The 25,361-nt window shown below is 40.2% G+C and overlaps 2 protein-coding genes across 3 annotated transcripts in view; both read right to left on the reverse strand.

The window, feature by feature from the left end:
• The window catches only part of obscnb (obscurin, cytoskeletal calmodulin and titin-interacting RhoGEF b), a 58,474-nt gene extending 49,572 nt beyond the window's left edge, over window positions 1–8,902 (reverse strand). The window contains exons 1-11 of the mRNA XM_080292905.1: window positions 7,828–8,902; window positions 5,716–5,985; window positions 5,206–5,466; window positions 4,092–4,757; window positions 3,883–3,989; window positions 2,968–3,136; window positions 1,746–2,021; window positions 1,378–1,659; window positions 838–1,113; window positions 464–745; window positions 97–372 (exon numbers count right to left, since the gene is read on the reverse strand). Coding sequence (XP_080149031.1) covers window positions 97–372; window positions 464–745; window positions 838–1,113; window positions 1,378–1,659; window positions 1,746–2,021; window positions 2,968–3,136; window positions 3,883–3,989; window positions 4,092–4,757; window positions 5,206–5,466; window positions 5,716–5,985; window positions 7,828–8,902 — 3,940 coding nt within the window. The remainder of the gene's footprint in view (window positions 1–96; window positions 373–463; window positions 746–837; window positions 1,114–1,377; window positions 1,660–1,745; window positions 2,022–2,967; window positions 3,137–3,882; window positions 3,990–4,091; window positions 4,758–5,205; window positions 5,467–5,715; window positions 5,986–7,827) is intronic.
• An 8,343-nt stretch (window positions 8,903–17,245) lies between these two features.
• Window positions 17,246–25,183, reverse strand: atg9b (autophagy related 9B). Of its 2 annotated transcripts, XM_080292907.1 has the most exons (14): window positions 24,470–25,183; window positions 24,251–24,298; window positions 23,936–23,996; window positions 23,196–23,366; window positions 21,331–21,472; window positions 20,432–21,180; window positions 19,979–20,132; window positions 19,588–19,767; window positions 19,228–19,473; window positions 18,721–18,959; window positions 18,513–18,606; window positions 18,013–18,097; window positions 17,619–17,788; window positions 17,351–17,489 (listed from the first exon to the last, which is right to left on the reverse strand). In XM_080292907.1, the coding sequence occupies exons 1-13, from the start codon at window positions 24,576–24,578 to the stop codon at window positions 17,637–17,639; spliced, it is 2,430 nt and encodes an 809-aa protein (XP_080149033.1). In that variant the 5' UTR covers window positions 24,579–25,183; the 3' UTR covers window positions 17,351–17,489; window positions 17,619–17,636. The 2 variants fall into 2 exon arrangements, with proteins under 2 accessions (XP_080149032.1, XP_080149033.1); XM_080292906.1 differs by having other exon boundaries at window positions 17,246–17,788.
• Window positions 25,184–25,361: the final 178 nt, after the last annotated feature.

The raw sequence follows: 25,361 nt of genomic DNA on the forward strand, positions 1-25,361 counted from the left end.
CAAATTCTTTGCTGTCCAGAAACAAATAGGTTTAATATCTGTAAGGCGCATAACTCAAGAGGAAAAACTAGAAACCAGTTAGGGCACTGCCCCTACCTGCCACCTGTAGTTTGAAGGCAAGCTTTTCAGTCCCAGCTTCACAGATGTACTCTCCAGCATCCTTCTTCTCCACACTGTCGATCACCAGCTGACGATTCTTGCCCTTAGACTCTGTGTGGATAGTCTTGCTAGAGGACAGGAGCTTTCCATCTTTGTACCACTTCACCTCTGTCTTGGAATCAGAAACCTCACAGCTCAAAGTGGCCTTCTGGGACAAAGTGACTTTCACCTCCTTTTGTATAGAGTCCTTATTATAGAAGACTGATTGGGCCTCTGAACGAGGAGTCATGAAAGGAAAAAACATCAGATGATATTTATTCAAAATATAGAAACTAAGTAATGCTATGATTTCAAAAGAGCTTACCTGCCACCTGCAGTTTGAAGGTGAGCTTTTCAGTCCCAGCCTCACAGATGTACTCTCCAGCATCCTTTTTCTCCACACTGTCAATCATCAGCTGACGATTCTTGCCCTTTGACTCAGTATGGATTGTCCTGCTGGAGCTCAGCAGCTTGGCATCTTTGTACCACTTCACTTCTGTCTTGTTATCAGATACCTCACAGCTTAGAACAGCTTTCTGTGACAGGGTGGCTTTTACCTCCTTTTGGATTGACTCCTTATTAGAGAAAGCTGACTGGACCTGTGTGTCTGAGGAGACCATGAATATGGATGATAAATTTCTCTCTCTCTGCAGCACCTGCAAGCCCCATGAATCAAACCAGTTAGATCATTGCCCCTACCTGCCACCTGTAGTTTGAAGGCAAGCTTTTCAGTCCCAGCCTCACAGATGTACTCTCCAGCATCCTTCTTCTCCACACTGTCGATCACCAGCTGGCGATTCTTGGCCTTTGACTCAGTATGGATTGTCTTGGTGGAAGTCAGCAGCTTGCCATCCTTGTACCACTTCACCTCTGTCTTGGTATCGACCACCTCACAGCTCAACGTGGCTTTCTGGGAAAGCATGGCTTTAACCTCCTTCTGAATAGACTCCTTGTTGATGAAAGCTGACTGGGAATCTGAGGGTAACACAAGTAAGAAGAGCAGTGCTGTCATAAGCTTTAAAATCACAGATGATTGGAATAATTTAGAGGCAAAATATGAAACACACACTTAGCGCTTGATAGGATGATATGATAAATCTAAATATGTATATTTTTGGCACTTCAAGATAGTGGATGGTTTAGATGATTAAATGTACACCATGAGCATTACTATGAATTTTATACATTTATAAAGATTAAAAATCTTTAGATTTAAATGAATCAACCAGGCTGTCCCACCTGTGACAAATATCTTGAAGACTAGCTTGTCCCCTCCAGCTTCACAGGTATACTCTCCAGCATCACTCTTCTCCACCTTTTCAATCACCAGCTGGCGAGTGTTGCCTTTTGCTTCTGAGTATATGGTCCTACTGGATATCAACAGCTTGCCATCTTTGTACCATTTCACCTCTGTCTTGCTATCTGACACATTACAAGTAAGAGTTGCTTTTTGGGAGAGAGTGGCCTTCACTTCCTTTTGGACTGACTCTTTGTTGGAGAAGGCAGCTACAGCTGGAGTTTCTGTGAGGAAAAAAGAAGTTTCTGTGCCATCAAATACTCCCAAATCAACATAAAAAACCCAGCCTTGTGCCATCATGCAGTGTTACCTTTTATCTTAACCTGGAATGTGATTTTGTCAGCTGCTGTCTCACACGAATAATGTCCTTCATCAATCTTCTTGGCACTCTTGATAATGAGTTTCCTTTGAGTCCCTTTGGAGATGATGGTAGTTCTTTGGTCCTCAGTGATTTCCATTTGATCTTTTCTCCACACAACAGCAGCACTGGCAGATGAAACCTCACAGCTCAGCTCAAGATCTCCTTTGAGAGTCGATGACATTCCCATGGTACCTCTGGCTTTGTTTAGAAATTTGGCAGGTTCATCTTAGGGAGGGAAAAGCAATAAAAAGTTACCATGTGACTTATGTGTAATAATAAAATTAAATGTCTTTTTTAAAAGTTTGGTTGGATTGTTAACGCAGGAGCTCATGTTTAGGAAGAGGGTTGGCCACGGCCCAACCACTTCCAACAACAGGGGCAGCCTGAGAAGCAGTTTCTTCTCAGGATTTATTTTCAATTAATTTAAAATAAACATTTAAATAAACAAAAGGACTAAACATGTTTTCCTTTCCTTTCTAATAAAGTAAAAGGAAGCAGTTATTAAATTATCATACATGAATTCCAACCGATAGCAGCCACTTTACAGTGACCCGTTAAATATAAGAAAGCACATCACAGGTCAGAGGGTTGATCAGCAGAGGATGAAGAAACTTTCTTTAACTTTACTTTGAATTGTATAATGCTGTGGGTCCATATCATGTGACATGTGGATGATGTTCTTGTGTTTTTATGAGATATTTACATTAGAAAAAACTCATCTAAAACATGTCACCTGTAATTAATGGATGTTTTTTTCTTGCATTTAAATTTTTTAGGCTTTCACATTTTTATGGGGTTTTTTGTTTTTGTTTTTTTAATGGCAGGAATACTCGGGTAATGGGTTAGAGTGAGGATGAAGTCACTTAATGTGGAAATTCATTTACAGTTAAAAACAGAAAAATAAACAGAGAGCATACTTGAGTTAGAGCGGACCATTTCTGCCTGTTTTATTTTGTCCTTGAAAGCACGGGCAGTTTCTTTTGAGACAAGCTAATGAATCTGTTTGATGCCTCAAAGATAAAACCAATCAGAGCAGCTCACATTCCAGTAAATCATTTGAGGTGTTTTGCACCCTGAACCTAGTTCCTATTACAAAAATCCTCTCTGGAAAATCCTAATTGTGATTTGAAGCAACAAATGATGTAAAGTTAGCTGCAATTTTTACACATACCTTTAAGAGTGAGTTGCATGGACATCTTGTCATCAGGTAACACACAATCATAAATGCCCACATCTTCCTCAGTGACGTTGTGTACCATCAGGATCCTCTTGCGGTCATTAAGCACATATTCATACTTTTTGCCCATTTTTAGCTCCCGTCCGTTCTTCGTCCAAACCACCTGAAGAAAGAAATACAGAAATGCTTTCCAAATTAAACAGGTTAGGATCACACAAACACATACATGTGCTATTAATGTTAACTGGAATTACTCAAACACAAAAGTGTCTCATTTGCAGATTATTCAGAAAAGGGTGCACCAAGGGTGTAGCATTGGAGGACAAAGAACAAGGCGGTCACAGGAAATTTGAGTATTTAATGAAAAGTGAAAAGTTGTGTTACACAAGAGTTAAAACAGAATTTTGTGTTAGGTAAAATGAAAAAAATGTATACAGATGTAAAAGTTATAATCCTATTAAGTAATCTAATAGTGCACAAGTTGTATAGTCAAAATATAATTTGAGGTACCTAAAGTAAGCACATTAATCATGTCGAATTTGAATCAAAATATTGTAGAGTAGAAGCAGGAAGTAACACTACACAGAAGTGCTTAAATTAAAATACAAGTACATTAAACCAGTACTTAAGTAAATTACTCAAGTAAAGCTCTTTGTCTTTGTCAGGTCAATTCAATTTTATTTATACAGCGCCATATCACAACAGCAGCCGCCTCAAAGAGCTTTATATTGTAAGGTAGACCCTACAATAATAATATGTAGACGTAGAATTAGGATAATTAAATATCCTATTGACACATCTACAAAGCTCTTTCAAAAAGACGTTAAACGTTATATTAAAACAGCTGTTTTAATAGAGTCTGTAAAGGCAAAAACTAAAACAAATTATTTACATATTTCTATCACTAACCTGTGTGTCGTAATCTGACACCTCAACAGTCAGCTGAGCAGTGGCTTGGGCACTGCAGGTCACCACCTCTAGATGATCGGATTTGTTGGTGAACCTAACAGAAGGGGCTGAAAACAACATGGCACTGTAAGAGGGTATTACTGATTGGAAGAAAAAAAACAAAAAAAGACACAAATTAATAGGACTGAGGTCATTTCTCTAGTATGTACCTTTCACATTGAGGATGCAACTGCTTTGTGAGCCTCCACCCACAAACTTGACTTCAGTTCCATTCATTTCCATGGTCACAACTCGGATGAGCAATGTGTGTATGTTTTTTGACCTGGTGATGAGGTAGTCGGCTCCGCTGCGCAAAAGGCGTCCGTTTAGGGACCAGAAGCCTGAGCAAACAGCAGACAGCTCGACAGAGATGGAGAATTCCTCACCGGAGACTGCAGTGCTGTTAATCAGACCTTTTCTGATTTCTGCAGTGGGTTCTGAAAAGAGGCCCGCAAACAGGATTTTAAGAAGGAAGAACAAAAACCAAACATAGACATAAATGACAACAATCACAGAGAATTCAGTCTTACCAAGGTAGAAGGTTCCAGGTACCTCCAGGTAGGCACTCTGCCCAAAGTCATTAATGGCAGAGATACGGAACTGGTAGCTAGCTTCTTCAGTGAAGTTGCAGATTGTAAACTCTGTTGTGACAATGGTTTCTTCAGCATTGCACCTCTGCCACATTTGGGTACCAACCTTCCTTCGCTCTACAACGTAGCCTTTGATGGGGACAGGGCGGTCACTGTCAGGAGGAGACCACTGAATGGTGATGGAGGACTCTGTTTTGTTCTGCACCACAGCGTCAACTGGGGGATCGGGAGGATGCTTCCGGGCAGCTAGAGAAAAATATTGTGATGTTATTTAGTTGGAGTACTAGTTTCAGTTCTTCTTTTGTATTTACGTAATATATGCTGATATTTGACCTAACAACAAGAAATATATCGAGATACACTGTTTTGTATAATTCAATAAATGTTTGGTTCATTATTGTACCAAAGGGTCCTGTCACCCTCCCCTCATCCCCAAAAGATTGCAGCAGATGGCTGGAGTTTTTCCTTCCCACTGTTACCAAGTGTTTAGTCATAGGGGGTTGTCTGATTGTTGGGTTTTCTCTCTAATATTGTAGGATCTTTACCTTACAATAAAAATCGCCTTGAGGCAACTGTTGAAATGATTTTGCACTATATAAATAAAATAAATTGAATTTAAATCAATCGCCACAAGATATTTTGTATATATTTACTACAGATATCATTAGAATGTATCAAACAACATTTAACCCACCAGTAACTGAGAATCGGGTGGATGTCTTGCAGTCTCCAGCCACAAACGCCACTTCTCCAGAGTCCTCTGCCTGGCAATCTCTAATTGTGAGTGTGTACTGTCTAAGCACGCAGCCGATTGAAATACGTGAATCCTCTTTTAACTTCTCGCCATTGCGAGTCCAGTAGGCGTCTGGATAGGGATGTTCCAGCTCCACGCAGAAGATGACAGTGTCGCTAACAGGAACTACTGTCCTCCGAGGAAGCTTCTTAGTTATGTTACCTGAGATATAAGAAGAAACTGATTTGAGATGAAGAAAACAGAACTGAAAACTGCATTTTTCAAATAGATATAGCAGTAAATAATGGTCCAATGTAGTAAACATTCACAGACCAGGTCATGTCGCATTAAGTATCCACATGAGATGCATGTAATATTTACATTAAACCCATATAGACAATTGTAATTACACTTGATAAGTGCACAAACACTGAAGAAGAACAGTGGAAAGAAAAAGAGTCTCTACCGTACCCAGGACTGTGAGCTCAGCCACAGTGCGACTGCCCTCTTTCATCTCGCATATATAAACTCCATCGTCGTTGGTGGTAACGTTGTGTATGGTGAGGCGACGGAGGGTGCCGTCCTGCTCCATGCGATATTTAGCATTTTGCTGCAGTCGCGTTTCCTCCATGAACCAGTTGGTATAAGTGGAACTAAGAGGCACCTCACACATGAGTGTGGCTGAGGTTTTTTCCTGCACCTCCACATCCTGCAGCTTTCTCCTGAATGGCACCTTGGGTTCTGGCACAAGGAAATATGACAGAATCTTTAACCAAAGCTGAACTACATCACACTTTCAACTTCTACATGTATTTACCCACATATTCAAATATATGTCAGGCTAATGAAATATCAATAAAGTGAGAGAAACTAGAACATTTAAATTCAGGAATCAAGTGTAGAAAATCTGATTTAAGAAGTGAGATAAGTTCAACCTGAGCACTCAGTATAGCCAAATAAAATATTTAACATTTGCATTCATGTTTTCCAATATGTTTCCTAAACTGTGCTCTCCAAAGACTAAGTGAGTTAATTTCATCTTGCCATGCTGAATATTTTTGCTTCAAGCATGGTTGTAATAACATCCAAACAGGCACTGCAAAGATTCAAATACAGGATGGCTTCCAAAGCAAACATAAGATTACTTTTTATCACCAGAAGTGGCAATAAACTCCAAATCCAAGGGGCAGGTTACACCATGGACAGTCTGTCACATTTATAGAATACATAAGGTGCACTGATAGGAATGGGATCCTTTCTGTCAACATCTCTTATTCATCTCATATTCTTGTTCTTGTTCCAATCCACTGCCTTTATGTGTGAATTTTGCACGTTCTCCCCTTGCCTGTGTGGGTTCTCTCTCGGACACTACGGCTTACTCTCAAAGTTCAGAGTCATTTATTTTAAGTTAACTGGTGATTCTTGGTGTGAATGTAAGTGTGAATAGCTTTCTTTTTCTGTATGTTAGCCCTGTGGTAGACTGGCAACCTGTCTAGGGTGTATCCAGCTTATCCACCCATTGACAGCTGTGGTAGACTCCAGCTTAACTTCAACCCTAAACCCTAAACTGGACAAGTACTAAAGAAAATGGATGAGTATTAGCAAACTACTTCTCCAGTGCATATGTAAAGAATGGTATATAAAGACTATCATGCAGTTCATGTGCTGGATACTGTATTTGCCATTACACTACCATTTATTTTCTAGCCACATATAGTAAAACTTCTTTCCATTTCAAAGCTTTCTGCAAAACTCCAGCAAAGTACCAAATTGCTGGGAAAATATCACACAAAGAACCAATTTTCCTGCACTTTGAATTCAGCTGGTACATCGGCAGCTTGGCACTCGACATCGGACTGACTGGAAATTAATATCTGAAATTAAAATCTGCAACTCTACAGCTTCATATCCTGGACCAACATCTTCCTGAGGGAAGTCACATCAGCAGTGTGCCAAAGTGATCTACTGAGTGAGTGACCATCTTAGCAACTGTGAACTACTCATCGCCAGCAGAAAATAGCTGCAACACAACACCTTACTTCAGGACATGAGCCAGAATTCAGTCTTGTTGTTAAAAGGCAAACAACAACACCCAGAAGATTCAGAAGAGTAATTACAGTTCCCAGTAAGCACTGCTCTCAGTTTGTAACTATTAAAATATACAAATGAGTCACACTGGAGCATGGGGGACACGATATTTAAGTACAACGGATGCTGCAGATTATAGATACACCATGACAGTGTTATAAACAGTGTAATAAATTAATATGCAGCTCAAAATATCCTCATCAAATAAACCATTTACGTCTCCTAGAAAAGGATTCATGACTTCTAAACTATTAAATATGTACATAAGTATGAGCTTTTTATAAACATTTGTATCTTCAGAGGGTTAGGGTCTTTGACCTGAGTACTACAGACAGAAAGTGAGTTGAGATTTGTTAGCATTATCAAAAAATAAGGTAAAGCCAGCCTTAATATTTCCCTGCATACTTATTAGAAGTATGCAAACATATCTTTACTAAAAACTTAATTCAGGAGGATTTTCTTAACTGCGATTGCTCAAAAATGGTAATAGCTTACCTTTGACTGTTACTAACACAGCGCTGTAGGTCTGCCCTGCCATATTGGTTGCATTGCAGGTGTAGAGGCCATTATCAGTCTGCTTGCAGTACAGGATTTTCAGGATGAAGTTCTCAGCTTGGTCCTCATAAATGACATGTCTGCGGCCCTCGCTGATGTTCATTCCATCCTTCCTCCAGATAGTGTGGGGTTTGGGGTGACCGGTCACAAAGCAGCTGAGTTTGGCATGTTTCCCCTCAGTCACGGTGCAGGTACGAGTGAATACACCTTTAGGAAGCTTCGCCAGGGCAGATGCTCGCAGATCGTGTTCCAGGCCCAGAGAACTGAAAGCATCCGTGATTTTGGCCGTGGAGGAGGAAGAAATGGAGGCGCTGCTTTCTTCATTGCGGTAGATGGAGATCTCCTCTTTGCGCTTCTGTAGGTGAGAGAGAAGGGAGCTGCTCTTATCTACAGCTTGGCGGTGGGAATCCTGAGCATCTACAACGAGGGCAGCCGCAGCTTGTGCGCGGCCGACAGTGTTCTGGGCCCTGCAGGTGTAAGTGCCGCTGTCCAGGTTTCGTACGCACTGGATCTTTAAAGTGCTGCCATCGCTCTCAGAAATGATCTTGATGCGACTGGTCTCCCCCAGGTAGCGCCCATCCTTTTCCCATTCAAAGTTGGCCTCAGGGTAAGCTGCAACTTGGCAGTGGAAAACAACATCACCGCCCAAAACAACACGTGCAGAGGCAGGCTTCACCATGAAAACAGGGGCCTTCTGAGACATCTCTGTCGGCAGCGCCACTTTGAGGGTTACAGCGGCGTAAGCTTCACCGACGCTGTTCTTAGCTCTGCACATGTACTGTCCACTGTCCTCCAGAGTTAAGTCATAGATGGTCAGGCGATAAGCGTCTCCATCTTCCACAGTCTTGAAGCGGCCTCCGGACGTCAGCTTCAGCTTGTCTTTTTCCCAGGTTATCAGTGGAGTTGGGCTGCCCACAATTGTGCAGCTGAGTGTGGCATCCTTGCCCACACACACTGAAAATGCCTTTGGGCGAGTGAGAAACCTGGGGGCCCCTCCAAACAAGTTTTGTTCCATCGTTTGTTCCTGTGATCAAACAAAGGGCAAATATTACACATCTTATAAGTCTTATTAATATCTTGGAACAGTTATTGAGTCCAAACTCAACTTTGAAGCAACATGTGTGCAAAAAATCTCCACACTGATAAAACCATTTGTTTCATCCTGCTTTTTTTAGTCTGTTTTATCCTTTTTATTTGGTGTCACGGTGTTGATTTCTGCCTCTCTCTCTTTTGTCCTTTCGCCCTACCCTCAACCTAACCCTGACCCCAATCAGTCATGGCAGATGGCTGCCCCTCCCTGAGCCTGATTCTGCCAGAGGCTTCTTCCTGTTAAGAGGGAGTTTTTCCTTCCCACTGTCACCACATGCTTGCTCATAGGGAGGCATCTGATTGTTGGGGTTTTCTCTCTATTACTGTAGAGTCTTTACAGTATAAAACACTTTGAGGTGACTGTTGCTGTGATTTGGTGCTATGTATATAAAATTGAATTGAACTGATATTTATCTGTGAAGGACAGAAAGGGCAGATTGGTGAGCCACGGCTGAGCTCAGCATCACTGTACACCACAATTATAGTGTCTGCTGGGCATGATTTTACTGGACAATTTGCTCCCTTTGCATAGTGACTTTCAGCTTCTCGTCCCAAAGTGCAAAACAATACGGTTTACAAAACAACTTTGTTCCAGCAGCCATTACTCAGATTAACCGAGCATAGCGTTGCTATCCTACATGATGCCAAGTGAATTCTCTGTAATTATAGTATAATTATTTCTTCAGTATTTTTTATTAAGCTTATATATTTTCTGTGTTTGCACTGACAAACATGGATGGAAGATGGATGACTCTCTACTCCAGACCAAATCTACCCATGGGTACAAATAAAGTAATTGAAACAATAAAAATATTAAATAAATAAATACAAAACTGATTTTATATATGTACAAGTTTAATAACCTTTATTAAAAACACCAATCTTCAACTGCAAGTATAAATAAACCAGGAAGTACAAATGTAAAAATTACAAAACTATATCAAGAAAAAATAAATACATTTACTATTATTTCCTGTAGATCATATTCCTCCACAAACACCTGTCAACTTTACACAAACCCATTGTAAAATCTGGCCTTCTGCTATGTGTTCTCTAAAATATGTTATGCTATGAAAATAGACATAAATCCAGAGTTAGGGTGGCATATTTATAGCTGACAGTTACAGTAGCTATATATCAGTCAACATATCCTTGACCTGCCGCAGCGGACATTCATCAATACAAAGACCTATTCAAAGGGAAAGAAGCTAAATGGCAAACAAATTCCCTCACAACAAGGTCAGAAAGAGCGCTTATGTGTCTTTCAAACAGTGACATTTACCAGCTTTGTCACCTCCGCCGCTTTAACTGCCTGTCCCAAAAATAACCTCAGCTGTCAGACTCCGTCTCTGTCCATTGCCATTTGTAGAAGCGAAAGGGACATCAGCTGTTTGATAAAGCTCCCACTTCACAAACATACTTCATTTCTAGCACTGTCCGTTTTCTACCAGCTGAGGAAAACTCGTAAAAAAAGACACTGGAATTTAATGAACGACTAAAAAAAATCACGGAAAAAATTCGACAAAGGAGCTTGTGTTTACTTAAATATAACAGAAACTTCAGCTGGATGATGCGGTTAGCTAATGAACTCAAATCCGCCCCTGTAATAGTCACAGGTGAAAAATGACAGCTATCTACCTCTTTGAGCTGCACCTAAGCTCAAATTAACCAACAAAAAAAGGAAAAGAAATTCTAACTTCGACCAAGTTCCTATGTAAACTTTACTGTAAGAAAATGAGTTAACTGTTGTGTTACTGCTTCTTCACCTTGAGTCCTTAACCGCTCAGGAAATTCAGGCGCTGAATCATGTGGGCCAAACAATCAATAGCCCGTCAGGATTTCCGGATGATGGCCCTCTCCAACAGCGTTCAGGGGCTCCACATGGGGGGCAAGAAAAAGTCTTCTTTGACCTCAAATATATTTCAAAATGGTTGTAAATCCAAGATAGTGAAACATCCCCCCGTCTCCTGCAGTGGGCGGTTGAGCAGACTTACTTTTTCTTTCTTCTCTGGTGCCTCATGATGCCACATAGCTGACGTGCCTATTTTGGCGCAGCCTCCTTTCCAAAATAGACCTGTCATTTGGAGATAGGAGATAGCCTGATGGTGGCTTCGGGAAGGAGAGCAGGCTGGCCTGGCCTCTGCTGGGTTGCTGCTGCTGCAGGCTGGAGACGGCAATACGGACACAAGTCATAAACAACTCATACTAGGTGTAAATGTGCCGCGTGTGGACGCGTCAAGCAGGAGCAGTTTATTGAGTTTCAGTTCAGTTCAGGTTTAGTTATATATCAGTCGCCTCAAGGCGCTTAATATTATAAGTTAAAGACCCAACAATAATACAGAGAAACACCAACAATCAGACGACCCACCCAATGAGCAAGCACCTTGGCGACAGCGGGAAGGAAAAACTCCCTTTTAACAGTTAGAAACCTCTGGCAGACAGGGGCGCTACCAAGGGAGAGCCGTGCCTCCCCGCCCTCACCCAGGTGTCACTTTATATATCCCTCACATTTCCCATCATCACATGCTGCACTGTTCATGTTTTTTTTTTTTTTGGGTTTGCCACCCCAAGATTTTAGTGCCCCCCCCCCCCACCCCCTATAGTCACGCCTATAAACAAATTCTGGTTCTGCCCCTGCCAGCAGAATCAGGCTCATGTAAATCGGCCCACAAAAAAGTTTTTTTTTTACCACACAGGTTTAAACACCTATTAACTACTTCTGTTTTAATATCATTTTAACTGTATTCAAAACTTGTCAATTATCCCCTCCAATGTAAAGGAGGGCATATATTTTGGACTTACTGTATTTTCGTGGTTTTAGAGATTTTACTACTCCGAAACAAAAAATTCCCCCATGTCTATTCATGTAATGAAGTAACAGATAGAGTTTTATTCTTTTAAGTAATTAAATAACTTTACACATTTTTGTACTTTTAAATCCAAATTCTGCTTCTTTTTTCTCCTATTAAGATATCTCAAGGATTGAATGTTCAGTTAAACTTCTTTATCCTGACAGAAAGATGAGTTTCCTTTAAGATTTTTCACTTAAAAGTACATGTAAAATGAGTTTGATTTAAGTTCTGTACTTGGATAGTCAAGGTAATTGACACAAATTCACAGGCAGGGTATAATTCTGAAAACTATGTCCCGTAGGGGATTATTCATGATTTGAAGACTTAACAGAGCTGCAAACAAAACTGAACCTCCACTTCTTGGCTTGTTGTTGTTCACTTGTTTCAGACTTTCTTAGATGTGCAAATCTGAGATGCTCAAATCAATCTCTTGCCACCTCTGTCTCTACTTAATGAAAGTTTACCTCAGCTTACAACAGCTCAAGATGTGCCAGGTTAAATGTGAAGGTAATTAACACCAAGACATCATTAGATACTGCATCACAAATCCAGTCCCTGTCATCATATTACCAGTAACAGAATCCAGCCTGCACTCTGATATCATTGAACATTTGCAGTGGTGACAAAGGCACAAACAGCTTCCTCATTCTTCTGCTTATTTATAGAATTAAACCCCGCTCTGATCTCTGAACAAAAACATAAATCTATCAGTCTGCCTCTCTTGATAGTTCATTCATTTGCAGTAGTTGTAGTGAATAATAAATCCACTTAATCTGCTTATGATTAGGCTGAGAGGTTGACTGAGCTTGCAGCAGACTGTTTTCCACAACATCCACTGTGACAGCTGCTGTCCCCAGCTCATCAGGGCCAGAATGAAGTTATGACTTCATATTGTCCATATTGTGGAAAGGACTAGAATACAGTAATACTTTAAATGTATCCTTAGTGAAGTATTCACTTTGATTAAATCACTTGATAAAGCATGGCAACAAACCTCAGGTTGCAGTGCACATTTTTAATATAGACTCTCAATTTCCTTTTAGGAAAAAATCATTCTACTTGAAGTGACTAAAGCCAGTGTTAACCCTTTTGTCCCCAAACTTTGGCTTCCATGTTATTTTCTTACTCTTCCAGTGCGGGCTTTCCCCCCAGTGCCAGTGACTGACAGCAGCAGGTAGCCTGGACCCTGATTTAAACTCCCAGAAACTCTAGCAGACGGTAATCCACTGTTGCTGCTTTCCTCTGCTTCATCCTCTCCTGGCCACTGTGTTTAGTTTCCATACTCTAACTAGAGTATGTGTACTGAGGAAGAAAATAGTTTAGATAATGCTATCCTCTGTGTTGGCATGAAATACGTCCAAACCTTCTACTGCGGTACTGTGTCACAAATTAGCACAGGCTAGGTTTCTTGATTTCAAATCACTTAATATACCAAAACAACACCACGACATATTTCTGCAACTTTTTGGTAAATGTTTAAAACTCACTTGCAGACAGTAACCACCCTCTCATGGCACCTGCCAACAGCCTGGCTATAATTTAGCAACCTAAATATTAAACACTAAGTAAAACATGTCTTTGTAATGAGACTTTTCTTTTTTTTTTTTTGCTAAATGGAAGCAATGCATACTCTCCAGTCCAGTCTCCGTGGCCTTCCACTTGACCTCACAGCCATTTCGAGAATAAGGTCATAGCTGTATCATGTTCACAGCTTGAAACACATGGGTGTTACCTTAAGAACAGTTACATGGCAGATGACAATCAAAGGAGCTTGCAAATAAAAGACTTCTTTAAGTTGCTTGAAGACGTTTCACCTCTCATCCGAGAAGCTTCTTCAGAACTGAAGAAGCTTCTCGGATGAGAGGTGAAACGATGGCAGATGACAAGTGAGACAAATTTTAGTTCTACCAAAGATTAAGATTACTAAGACTGAACAGCAGATGGCAGGCATGTCCTCCCCAAAACACTCAAGGGGCTTGGACAACATTAAAAACAAGCAATAAGGTGGGCAGGATCAAGTAGGCGTAAGCTTCATCCTACCCCTTTTGAAGCATGTAAATTGTATGGTAGAGCGATTCCTTTTTTTTGTATCCAATATTTTTTTTTATATTACTTATATGTTTGAAATAAAACAATTAAATAAAAAATGAGACAAACTAGCAAAAAAGAAGCACATCTTTATTTACAGTCTTGATAGTATTTACAGTATTATAGCAAGCACAGGACAATAGTGGGAACACGTGGCAGTGAGGTGCTGTTAAAGAAAACAACTCACCTTAATTATTCCATACGAAAAGTCCTGATTTACAAAAAAAAAGACTTGATCAACAGGTTACCCTAACACTGCCACTGAGCTCTTCTAGAAATGAGGGTCACTGAATGCGATTTATGCAGCTGTTGATGCTGTAAAATGACGTTTAATCAATGGACCATGTATATGTGCTATTCCTTCATAAGTTCCAACAAGACTGTGAGCAGAATCAACTGGTTAGAAAGAGTCATAGAGCAAGTCAAAGGGGAGAAAGAGACAAAGGACAAAAGTACGGAAAACATATATATGACAGTAGTAACAAAATGTGAATAAGTCTGTATAAAACCTTTATATTCATTCAGAAGCTGTTCACTAAATACTTTCTTTTTTATTGTTATATAGATTTAGGTGTTATAGTTCAAACTTCTAGGCATCTATCTATCTATCCATCTATAATGTCTCTTGTCTACAGTTATTATTTAACCAAACAAATGGAAAACACAGTAGACTCCTTTGGTTGGAAAATGTGAGGGTAAAGAATCGAGTTGTTTAAGTATTTAAGTTTTTACAAGTTAAGTTACATGAAAAACTACTTCCAAGCAACAGCAAAAACAAAAACAAAGAAAATTAAACTTTATTCTTTTTTATTTTAAATAAACATTACATAATCAACCACACACAGAACGATTAAATACACTCAAAATTAGATGTATTTGCCTCTCTACTCAGTCTCTGAAAACAACACGTACTGTAAAGCTGTGCTGAAAACAAGTTCTTTTGGCATGTTTCATATTTCAGCTAATGCTGCTCAATTTACAGAACAAAAACATACAGACAAGAAGAAGAAGAAGAAGAAGAAGAAGAAAACAAATTCACCATTTCAGGATGAAAACATAGCACCTTGTTCCAGTCACTGTGATCCTTCGACTGGTCTATATAGTGGATAAGAAACCATAGTATGATCAGAAGGTTTGCCATAATGGCATGCTCCCGTTTCTTCAGGATGTTAAAGACAGCGCAGTCCCATGACAAAAGATACACTGTCAGATACAACAGACTGACCTGTCAGCTAACAAGACACATCCACAGTTTCACTATATGCACTCGATGCTATACACAATGGCATGGAAATCAAAAATACTGTACATCCTATGTGCTGGTAAATATGTGAAAGCAAATCTATTGGTTAACATGAGACGGCTTCTAAAAAGAGCAAATGCTAATCCTTATTACCAAGGCACTGCTTATAATAAAACGACTAACATTAGACACTACCATGGCGTGTAAATGTGGAGACTATCAAAACTCTGTGTTCAAAGCTGAGCTCCAGTGTCTCTACAACACAAACTCATCTCATATGGAAAAAAACACCACAAATGAACTGCGACCACAAGAAATGCGTGTAAGCACATTTAAGGCCGTGTGAGGGAAACAGACATTTACTGACCAGCGGCAGAAGAAAAAACAAAAAACAAACAAAACAAAAAACCCAGCAAAAAAACATTATGTGCTTGGCCACAGTGTTTCCTTATAGTCTGCTGAGGACAAATGACAACACAAGACAGGCTGATGCAATGCTCATCTATAAAGTTAAATCAGGATGCAAGTACACACACACACACACACACACACACACACACACACATTAAAAATGCTTTTCAATCAGTGCAAAAGTGTTAGCATAATTACGCAGATGTTAAAATGCATTCCCTCCACAGACGCATGCACGCTCAACGTGAGAGTGAAACAACTTCTAAACACACGAGAGGGTTAGGACACACTCTGAAGTCTTATAGAGGTGGAGGGCTCAATTTATATTCCTTTGCAGAATGCAATAAAACTGGGTTGATATTGTCATCACTAGATCAACTATGAGATTTTGTCCCAGTTTATTTCAGGGTTTACCGGCAATTGCATTCACCATCTTGCCGCTGGGCATGGCATCTTTGCAATAACACCAAAATTAAAGACAAAAACCACATTGTAAGAGGGGCCACACCACCTCCATTCGTAAAAGTTTATGATTGTTTAATTTTTTTTTCCTAAATAAATTATATCTCTCTATATACCTGTATCAATTACATATGTGGGGAAATAAATATATATAATGATCTTACTTTGGAAAAATAAAGTCTTAGCAGAATTGCCGTCCTTAGCACGCACTCTGAAATCAGCCCTTATGATGAAGTTCCATTTTTATATGATCAGTTTGAGGGAAAGCACAAAAAATGGTAACAAGCACACAAAGTATTTGAAAAAAGTAACACCTTACTGTTTTGTTCTTTTAAAAATGGTTTCCACCTACACCTGCCATTAAAATCAAAATGCAGTCGAAAGATGCACCTCTAGAATGAAAAAAAACGTTTATGTATAATAAATATTTACACAAGAGTAAATACACTACAGAGGTATCGATTTGTGTATTCGTTTTTTCTCCTCCACAACTGAGGTAATGCGGAAAACTAGGATTTAAATACATGTTTTTACATCGGTGTTAAGGCATAACGCTGGCTCTGTCCAGCTTAAACAGATTTCAATTACATCTTCTATCTGCATTGGGATTTCTAAGACAAGTGTACTTGGTGCCCATTACTACGGCTCTGCTTTTGAGGAAAAGCAACTGTCTTGACAGATGAGCCGCAGAAACAACAACACTGAACAAAAATCTGCATTTAGGACCACTAAACACAGACAGCAGCATCAAACCATGTGCATGCTTAGGCTCAAGGAACTCCCAGATACACATAGTGTTTTAGCAGTGCGGCTACTGTATATAGTGAACTTTTGAATCATTTCAATACTTGGTATATTTTGCAGGAATTGGATCTAGTAGTAAAAATGTGACCTTTGAAGGAACAAGCAAGATGCAAAAGTGTATTTACATTTTACAAGAGTCAAATAGCACAACTCTGAAATGCTTTTTTTCCCCCCAGATGACTAAAATTGTTCAGGCAAACAAGATACAATTTGAAGACTTCATGCTGTGGCACAGATTGAGACACTATTCTGTGGAAAACTTCAATTATACTTGCACCGTAATACCCTGTGATGCTCAAATACTCGATTTGTGCGCAGCAGAAGTTGTGATGAACCTTTTGCGTTTCGCGCCCATCGTCGCACGGTGGATCTATGATTACCCTACACCTCATCGATCTTTCTGTCATACGAGCTTCGGGAAAAGTTCCTACAAGTTGATAAGAAAATTGTGACAATGTGGACGGAAGACATATGGTTTCCCTGATGCCATAGTCTGCCTGATATGACAGGATGAGGCGTAGAGGTGCAGAGACTGTGGTTATTCAATGAGTCCCTCCTAAAAACGCTGAATGGTGTATTAAAGGTCCATGCTAAATTCTCCATGAAGATCATCTAAGGCCACAACTTTCGTTGAAGAAAGTAAAATGTAAACACTAAAAAACAAAACAAAAGAAAACAAAAACACAAAAAAAGAAGAAGAGAAATGATCACGGCTTTGTAGCTTCAGGACAAACAATGCCCAAAAATACAGAACCACAGAGCATTGAAATGAGAGCGTATACCTTATGACAAAAGGCACTTCAACAACTACCCCCAGTGCCCTGTTTTGGAGTAGATCCACTATTAATCTCCTGATCGTCTTCTTCATCTTCTTCTACCTCTTGCCAGCCACCAAGATGGACAGTGGTGGGCACAGAAATGCTGGAACTGAGGCCGCTGTGTGCCTGGTAACCTGAGAATAAGGGTATAATATCTATTGGTTTGCTGTCTAATGATTTGTAATATCAGGGTATCCACATCAGAACCAGGATTTCAGCACAACAAGAATTTTTGTCACATTCATTTGATTCTGAACTGACACCAACAATATTTATAAAAGTCCTCTGCAAACTAATATTCATAATCTTTGGCTGAATTAAAAATAACAGGTTCTTAAAAATCAACACTTTCATTTACCAGTGTGTGTGTGCAGATCTCTCATTGGCACTGGATTATGCCACTGGCCTGAAGTTCTTGGTGGGTGGGAGCTCTGCTGGTGGAGCTGAAGAGACAAACAGTTTTCAGTGTGCGGCAGAAACGGGTGCTAAACTTATGGTACCTACAAAAGATACTAAAAGCATTACTCTGGCTCAAAATGTGCCTTTCGAGCATTAAATCTTTTAAGCAATACTAAAAATGAAACCATGAACTGAAGCTACGATGATACATGAGAGACCAAAGTAAAGATTTGCATGTTTGTGCATGTCTATGTGCAAAAATAGCACCTAAAATTTTGGAGGAAAAAAAAGGGACATTGGACACACACACACACACACACACACACACACACACACACACACACACACACACACACACACACACACACACACACACACACACACACACACACACACACACACACACACACACACACACACACACGTTTGAGAGGCTATAGTTCATGAACAGGAAATTACCTCATGCATGTAGATGGCATGGAGACTCATCTCGGCTGAGGCAAACTCTGACTGCAGTGCATTGCTCCGGACACGAGAGTCACTGTTAGACATACTGGGAAAAAAGCCAAACACTTTTTTTTCAACAAGCATTTGGATTTTGTTTGGTATAGTTTTGTTATAAATAAGCTCAGAATAGAAGTATATAAAATGTAATATTGGAAAATACCTGTCAATTACGGTGCGCTCACTGTGGTACATGGTAGTCTCAGGGTGGACGGAGGAGGGCAGGAGGCCGTGTGACCGGCCACGACTGGTATGCGCGAGCTGAGACGTGGACAAAGAGGCGAGAACGCTGGCTGCAGCAGAAGCAGCGGTGCTCGGTGGGATGAGTCGATGGTCTCGCCCTTGCAGTCCAGATGCAGTTATAACAGGGTGAGCCAGGACACTGGCCAAAAGATTATCAGCCTGGAAACAACAAATGTCAGAAAGTTACAAAAAAATAAAGGAAAAAAATTAATGAGAATAGAAATTACAACAATATATTTCATAATGAAGCCATTATCAGTAATCAAATTTCTAGTAGTTTAGGCATTAAGTATTTATAGGGAAAAACTGATGATCCTAATGGTAAGGGATGACTGCATTACTGAGTTTTCTTTTTACATTAGCTGCCTATATCATTTTTGAGCAAATAAGTAGTTCTTGCTGTTTGTGTTATCGACTTGGTTCCTACCCCAGTGCCAGACTCGTTGGACTGCAGCGAGGTGCAGAGAGGCGCCTCTGAGAGCAGCAGCTGAGTGGAGGGGCCGGCCTGTGCATCATGGTGCACCTTCTCCTTTAAATGGCTGATAAACACTGAGCTCTCCTGAGGGGGCTGCCACCGTGGATTCTTTATGGTGAAATGCATGAGGGACAGCTCCGTTTTGCCATTTTCAGCCTGCTGGTACACAGATGCCTCTGTCTGTCCTTCTGACAGCCACTGAAAAAACATCAATAGACAGATCACCTTTTTGATATCATTTTTTTTCCACAGTCTTCATTCACTGAGACATTTGTTCATTCACTCCTGCCAGACAAAAGGAATGGGTCTTACTGTTGGGTTTCCATGGCGTCTGATGTCCATCTGGGCAAAGGAACAGATGTCACCAACTCCAACGACCTCCACGGTGAAGTTCCTGAAGAAGTCAATTATTTCTAGAGACTTGTTTCTCAAGAGGAAGATGAGAATGAAGGGTGTGACAATAGGACTGAGCAACTCCTCCAAGATGAACACCTGAGTGGACAGAGATGACATGAATTTCTGGTTCTGTACGTTTTATTTTATGTACACCCTATAAAAATATGACTGTGACCAATCTGACAGTTTTAGCATTACCCAGGTCCTAGATTAAAAACCCTCATCACAGCCAGAACAAGCACATAATTTCAGTCTGACTTGAGTGTGACAAGTGTGTTCCTATCCACTGAGTTTCTGCATTCCTCACCGCTTTGTACTGGAACAGCTGTGCCACCTCGTCACGGGTCTCACTCTTGTTAGCGTTGCCCCTCCAGTGGTCTGGCATATAGTGAATGTGTGCCAGCACACACTGCAGCAGCTGTTCTGGACACCACGCCATATGCTCATCTGGGATGAAAGACCTGGCGTGGGACAGGTACAAAATGTCAGCATTACAGCTGTGCATTACCTGCACATATGAGACAAATGGATAAGCAAAAGAGAAAAGCTTTATCATAAAAAGTTAAAAATTCAGATGGGAGTACATGATGAAGAATATCTAATACTTGCTCATAGTTTTAATGTGAGTTATTTAAAGAATTACTTCACTGATTAGCTTTCAGCTGAATAAATGAAATAAAAATAGACAAATAATTTGTAACAGTGTATATTGTAGTTGTTTTTTGATGACTGACTGGGTGGGCTTGCTTTGAGGACTCACCTTGCGATAGTTATTGTCACCCCCAGCACAGTAATAGCAGTCAGAATGTGCTGCACTGTCAGAACATCCTCATCATAGACTGTAAGTACGATGAGAACAGCCAGCACTGAGCCTGAGAAGAAGGCAATGTTCTTAGCAATCACAGTCAGCAGTGGCGATGTAAACGAGTTCATGTACTTGGAAGTGGGTTTGTAGCCACGACCCAAACGCCCGTGCAGCTCATGGTCCAGCTCATTGAAGTGACGCAGGTATAAACGACCGTAGAGGGACCATCGACGTGCGCCCAAACTCCCAGGTTCTCTGCGGATCACTTCTGTGTAGCTGAAGAAAGCATAGAGCACCTGCCACACTAGGATGAAGGGACATAGCAGCAAATTGGCCAAACCCATCAGGAGGATGACCCTGCTGAGCTGCTGGGCAAGCTCCAGGCGGTTTCCACTGCGCTTGTACTTGGGGTGCAGATTCCACTTATTCTGAAAGAGTGAGCCAGGGCCCCAGAAAAGGATGAGTTCAAAGTTGTACTTCAGACCCTGGGTTAGAAAGACCACATTGCCCAGCAGGGGGAGCTGCAGGTGCACCGGCAGCAGGGATTTGTTTATCATAGCCACCATGTAGTTCTTAAAACGTAGGATCCGGTGATAAATATCAAGTTCTGTCAGCTCTTTCTTGTGAATGCACATTTGCTGTTCCCTCTGGAGGCTGATTAGACGGTCTTGGACTTCCTGCCATGTGTAGTTGCATAGTTCATCCTGGGAGAAAGACACAAGGAACCCACTCACATTGAGACAAAGCCACAATTTAAAACACTGAGATTTATCATCTCTCTGCATACCAATGAACATGAGTCAAAAAAATTTGTTTGAATGACCTTAATACTCATCTCAAGTTGGTGCACTCACCATTCTGATCTTCAGTGCTTTGATGTAGAACTGCCTGATCTCCCAGTAGTTCAAAAAGTTGCAAATGACCTTAATAAGACGATAGATCCAGAATATAGCAGCCATAATGAGAAGGAATATGATCCAGCTGTTCTCTTGAATCCTGAACAGAAACAAAAGCTCCTTTAAAACATGGCTAACTTCATGTATCAATTCATACATAGTAAACACTGTACATAATGTAGAGTCATTGTAAAATCTCTTACACAATGTCGGTCATACTTTATGGTTTTTAACTAACTTCATTTATACTTTTACTTGTTTTTTAATCACTGTTGTGTGTATAAAATCCCTGCACTATCTCAGTATAAGGCCCGTACTGGGCATCTGTGGCACTTTTATTTTAACTGTGTTGTTTATTTGTCATTTATTGTAGACAGTACTATTTTTACTCTTTATCATGCTGCAGTAATGGTAAATGGCCTGTATTTGTATAGCGCTTTTCTAGTCCCTAAGGACCCCAAAGCGCTTTACACAACCTGTCATCCACCCATTCACACACACATTCACACACTGTAACACAACAATTTCCCTTGTGGGATTAATAAAGTATTCATCTATCTATCTATCTATCTATCTACACACATTCCCCTCTCCTCTACTAATAATTTAAGTTGGCTCTTCATTATCTAATGACATAATATTTATATGAAGTATGCAACAGCTGATCTTAGATGGAGTAATCTAGTAAACTTCAGTTAACATGTTTTTGGTGGGGGGGTGTTTGAAGTACAGTGGTGGATGTCTGCTCATTATATTCTAAATTTAAGGAAACCCTTTAATGTTCCCATGTATCTAAATAAACATTAGCAAATTTCAGTGCAACTGTAAAAGCTCTTTATGAGTTAACATTCAGATGTATTAAACAAAATACAATCTTGTTTTCAGTCCGAGTGTTTTAAAGCTGCTTTATGAGGGAAATTAGATATGGGGTATGAAGAGGACAGAGAGAGCCTAAACTGTGGGACAAGTTGTTCCCAAATTAGAAATCCAAGCGGACGTCATTGCCTTTGATATAAACAACTATTGAGCTGCAGTCAAGCTGAGTCTAGGCTACATGTTGTCAAAAAAAATGTGACAACACAGGAGTGGGAGGGGTAGGTGGGGGGCTTACTCCTGCAGTCAGCTTGTGAGGTGTCATGTGGTAGTCAGCTCGCTGTCCCAGCCAAGCTGTCAGCATCTCGGTCAGCTGTACCTCACCATAGCTATCAATTACATCGCTCTGTTCTCCAAAGCCAGGCTGAGCTCTCAAAACAAACACCTCCCTCCAAGTAACCATGAGTTGCAGAAATGTTGAAGCTACTAATCTCAGGGTGAATTAAACCAAAAATGAAAAAAAAAAACACAAAAAAAAAAACACAAAAAAAAAAACCACTGAATGAAATATAGAAACCAGTCTAATTAATCTGATGACAAACCATTGCCTTGCATTACAAACACAAGTGAGTTCTAACAGATTTCTAGATTAAAGGAGAAAACATGCTGGTTACAGTTAAATAGTTTTTTTTTTCTTTTCTCAGAGTATGTGACTGTATCTTGCACTCTTGCCAAATCGTTTACAGCCCATAAAGAGATTTAGTGTGAAAGTCTAATTGCGACTGTATTAAGTCAGAATAATGACATCCCTCTAAAGGCCTGTCTCTAATCCTGGACTCTGCTTGAGAACAAAGTGTCTAATCAAACTTCCTGGAATTTGCATGACTTTTCATGCCTGTACATTCTGTCAGATTAAGTCAACTCATCCTTTTCCCACCAGAAAAAAAAAAGAAAACGAATCTCCTTCAGACACCTAAACTGTCTGTAGGATTGTAATATGCCATCATTACCTTGCAGTGCACTCCTGAGTTGGTAGGATGGCATCTGGCAGTGTGACTTTGTTCCGGTCCAAAGGGTTCTGGATTGGCCCTGTGTGGTTGACCGCTCGATTGGCAAACAGGACATCGTATTCCACGCAGTTGACAAGGAACGTTGTGAATGTGACAACAAACAATAGCTGACTGTGAGAGTGAGATTTAAAAAAAAAAAAAAAAAAAGAGAGTGATTAGGTTACACACTTAATGAAAATACCAAGAAAACCAAAAGATAACAATGAAAAGTGTTTAATGTTTAACTGCTATAAATAATTAGGTTATAAACAATACACTACACTACACACTGTAGTTAAGTAAAGTCGCCCCATCTGATAAACACCAGGAATAACAAATGTCATACAGGCATGGCAGCAGCACAAACAGCAGGAGTATAAAAAATATGTTGCATTAACATGGCAGCTGGTGAAGGGATTAATCCTAACAGAAAAAGTCATAACAGAATAAATGACCATATTAAAAAAAGATACAAAATAACATTTAGAGACGGAATTGCTTAAAAAAAAAAGGGTATTGTCGTCAAAGGCTGGGGTGCACTTAACTCACAGACACATACACAAGGCCAAACAAATTTCCTCTTAGATCTGCAAACACACATCAACCTAATGTTTTGCATTCAATGTGTATCACCTGCTATGATGGTGCAATATTTTAGCCATCTCAACATGGTGAGTATTTCTGTGCAACTCAGTACTTACGCAAGTTCAAAGAACTCGGAAAACATCATACAGGCAAAGCCATTTTTTTGATGAAAGTGATATATGTGAACAACATGGTTAAGGAAAATTTTAAACAGCCCTACAACAGGTATGCAATTATTTTAACTATAAGTATTTAGGGTGTGGACATTCACTATAAGTAAGCTGACTGCACAGTGAAGTGATAACAATCAGTGTAACACAATGTCTAAATATTCATATTTGATCCCATAGCAGCAGCAGCAGAAGTGACATTCAAATGATGTAAAAGGGATCATTCTGGCTTTCGCCAGTTTGTTCACAGAGTTTAAAAGGATATCCTTGTAAAGAAGTTATCCAGGTTCTTGATATGGTGCCATGAGTCTGAAACAGAAATGAGACCATTGGAAAGGGAGAAGTCTTTTACAACTTACTTAACCTCTTATTTTGTTGCATCATTTGTCAGCAGATGGCCAGCCTTTTTAACCTTAACAAGTACAAACTTTAACATACATTAGAAACCACTTTTAACGTAAGCAATAATAATATGTTTACCTTTTAGGCCCTCAGGCACGTGCACCAGTAAATCCTCCTCTCCTGGTGGTGAGTCCTCCTCGTAGTCATCAATTCTCTGATACTCCTGGTAAGCTTCAAAGTTGGCCATTGTGCTTCACATTCTTCAGGTCACCCCTCCACAACTAACGAGCTACTTATACTAAAGACTATACGAAACGAAAGCAGACTAGCAACCACAACTACATCCTGCAGCTAGCTACTTAGCAGCTCGAGCACTTCAGGAAGAAAGGAGGTTAGCTACAGCTAACATTAGCCTGCTAACCTGCTCCACTAACGGACGGCGCTTGTGTAACCCTACACGACCATGATGACAAGTAAAATTCTGCGTTGGAGTTAACAATTCAGCACATGAAGCTTCCGTATAGTTAGTAATGAGCGTCCCTTACGTTAATAAAAGATTACTACCTGAGCCAAATGACTGTGCAGCGGCTGGCTAACCTGTGAATGATTCAGCCAGTCTTGTAGTCAGGGTGACACGGTTTGTTTTGTTCCCGTCTGCCGTCGGTTCATCTGCTGATCTTTATCCCTTTTTTAGTGTTTGCTGCTCAGTGTCCACCTCTTCACCACAGCTCGCTTATCTCACACAACTTCGTTTCAGTTACAACACGGCTGTCTTCGGTCGGTTCCGCGGTCCGTTACTTGATTTCCAAAAATACATCAACCTGTGCGTGTGCACTGTTTTTGTCTTTCGCTAACAAATGTCAACAAAACGACTTTGACGTCACTTCTGATCACACTGACGCAATTTCCGAGTAGCAATTGTAGTTTTTTAAATAATTTTCACATGGCAGACCCTCTGTTGTCCGACTTTTTCGCTTTTAGCGTCGTCCAAATAGTCCCAAATATCGATATATAGCTTGCTGTGAAGTAA

This window comes from Astatotilapia calliptera, chromosome 18 (genome assembly GCF_964374335.1).
Source record: "Astatotilapia calliptera chromosome 18, fAstCal68.1, whole genome shotgun sequence".
Classification (NCBI taxonomy): domain Eukaryota; kingdom Metazoa; phylum Chordata; class Actinopteri; order Cichliformes; family Cichlidae; genus Astatotilapia; species Astatotilapia calliptera.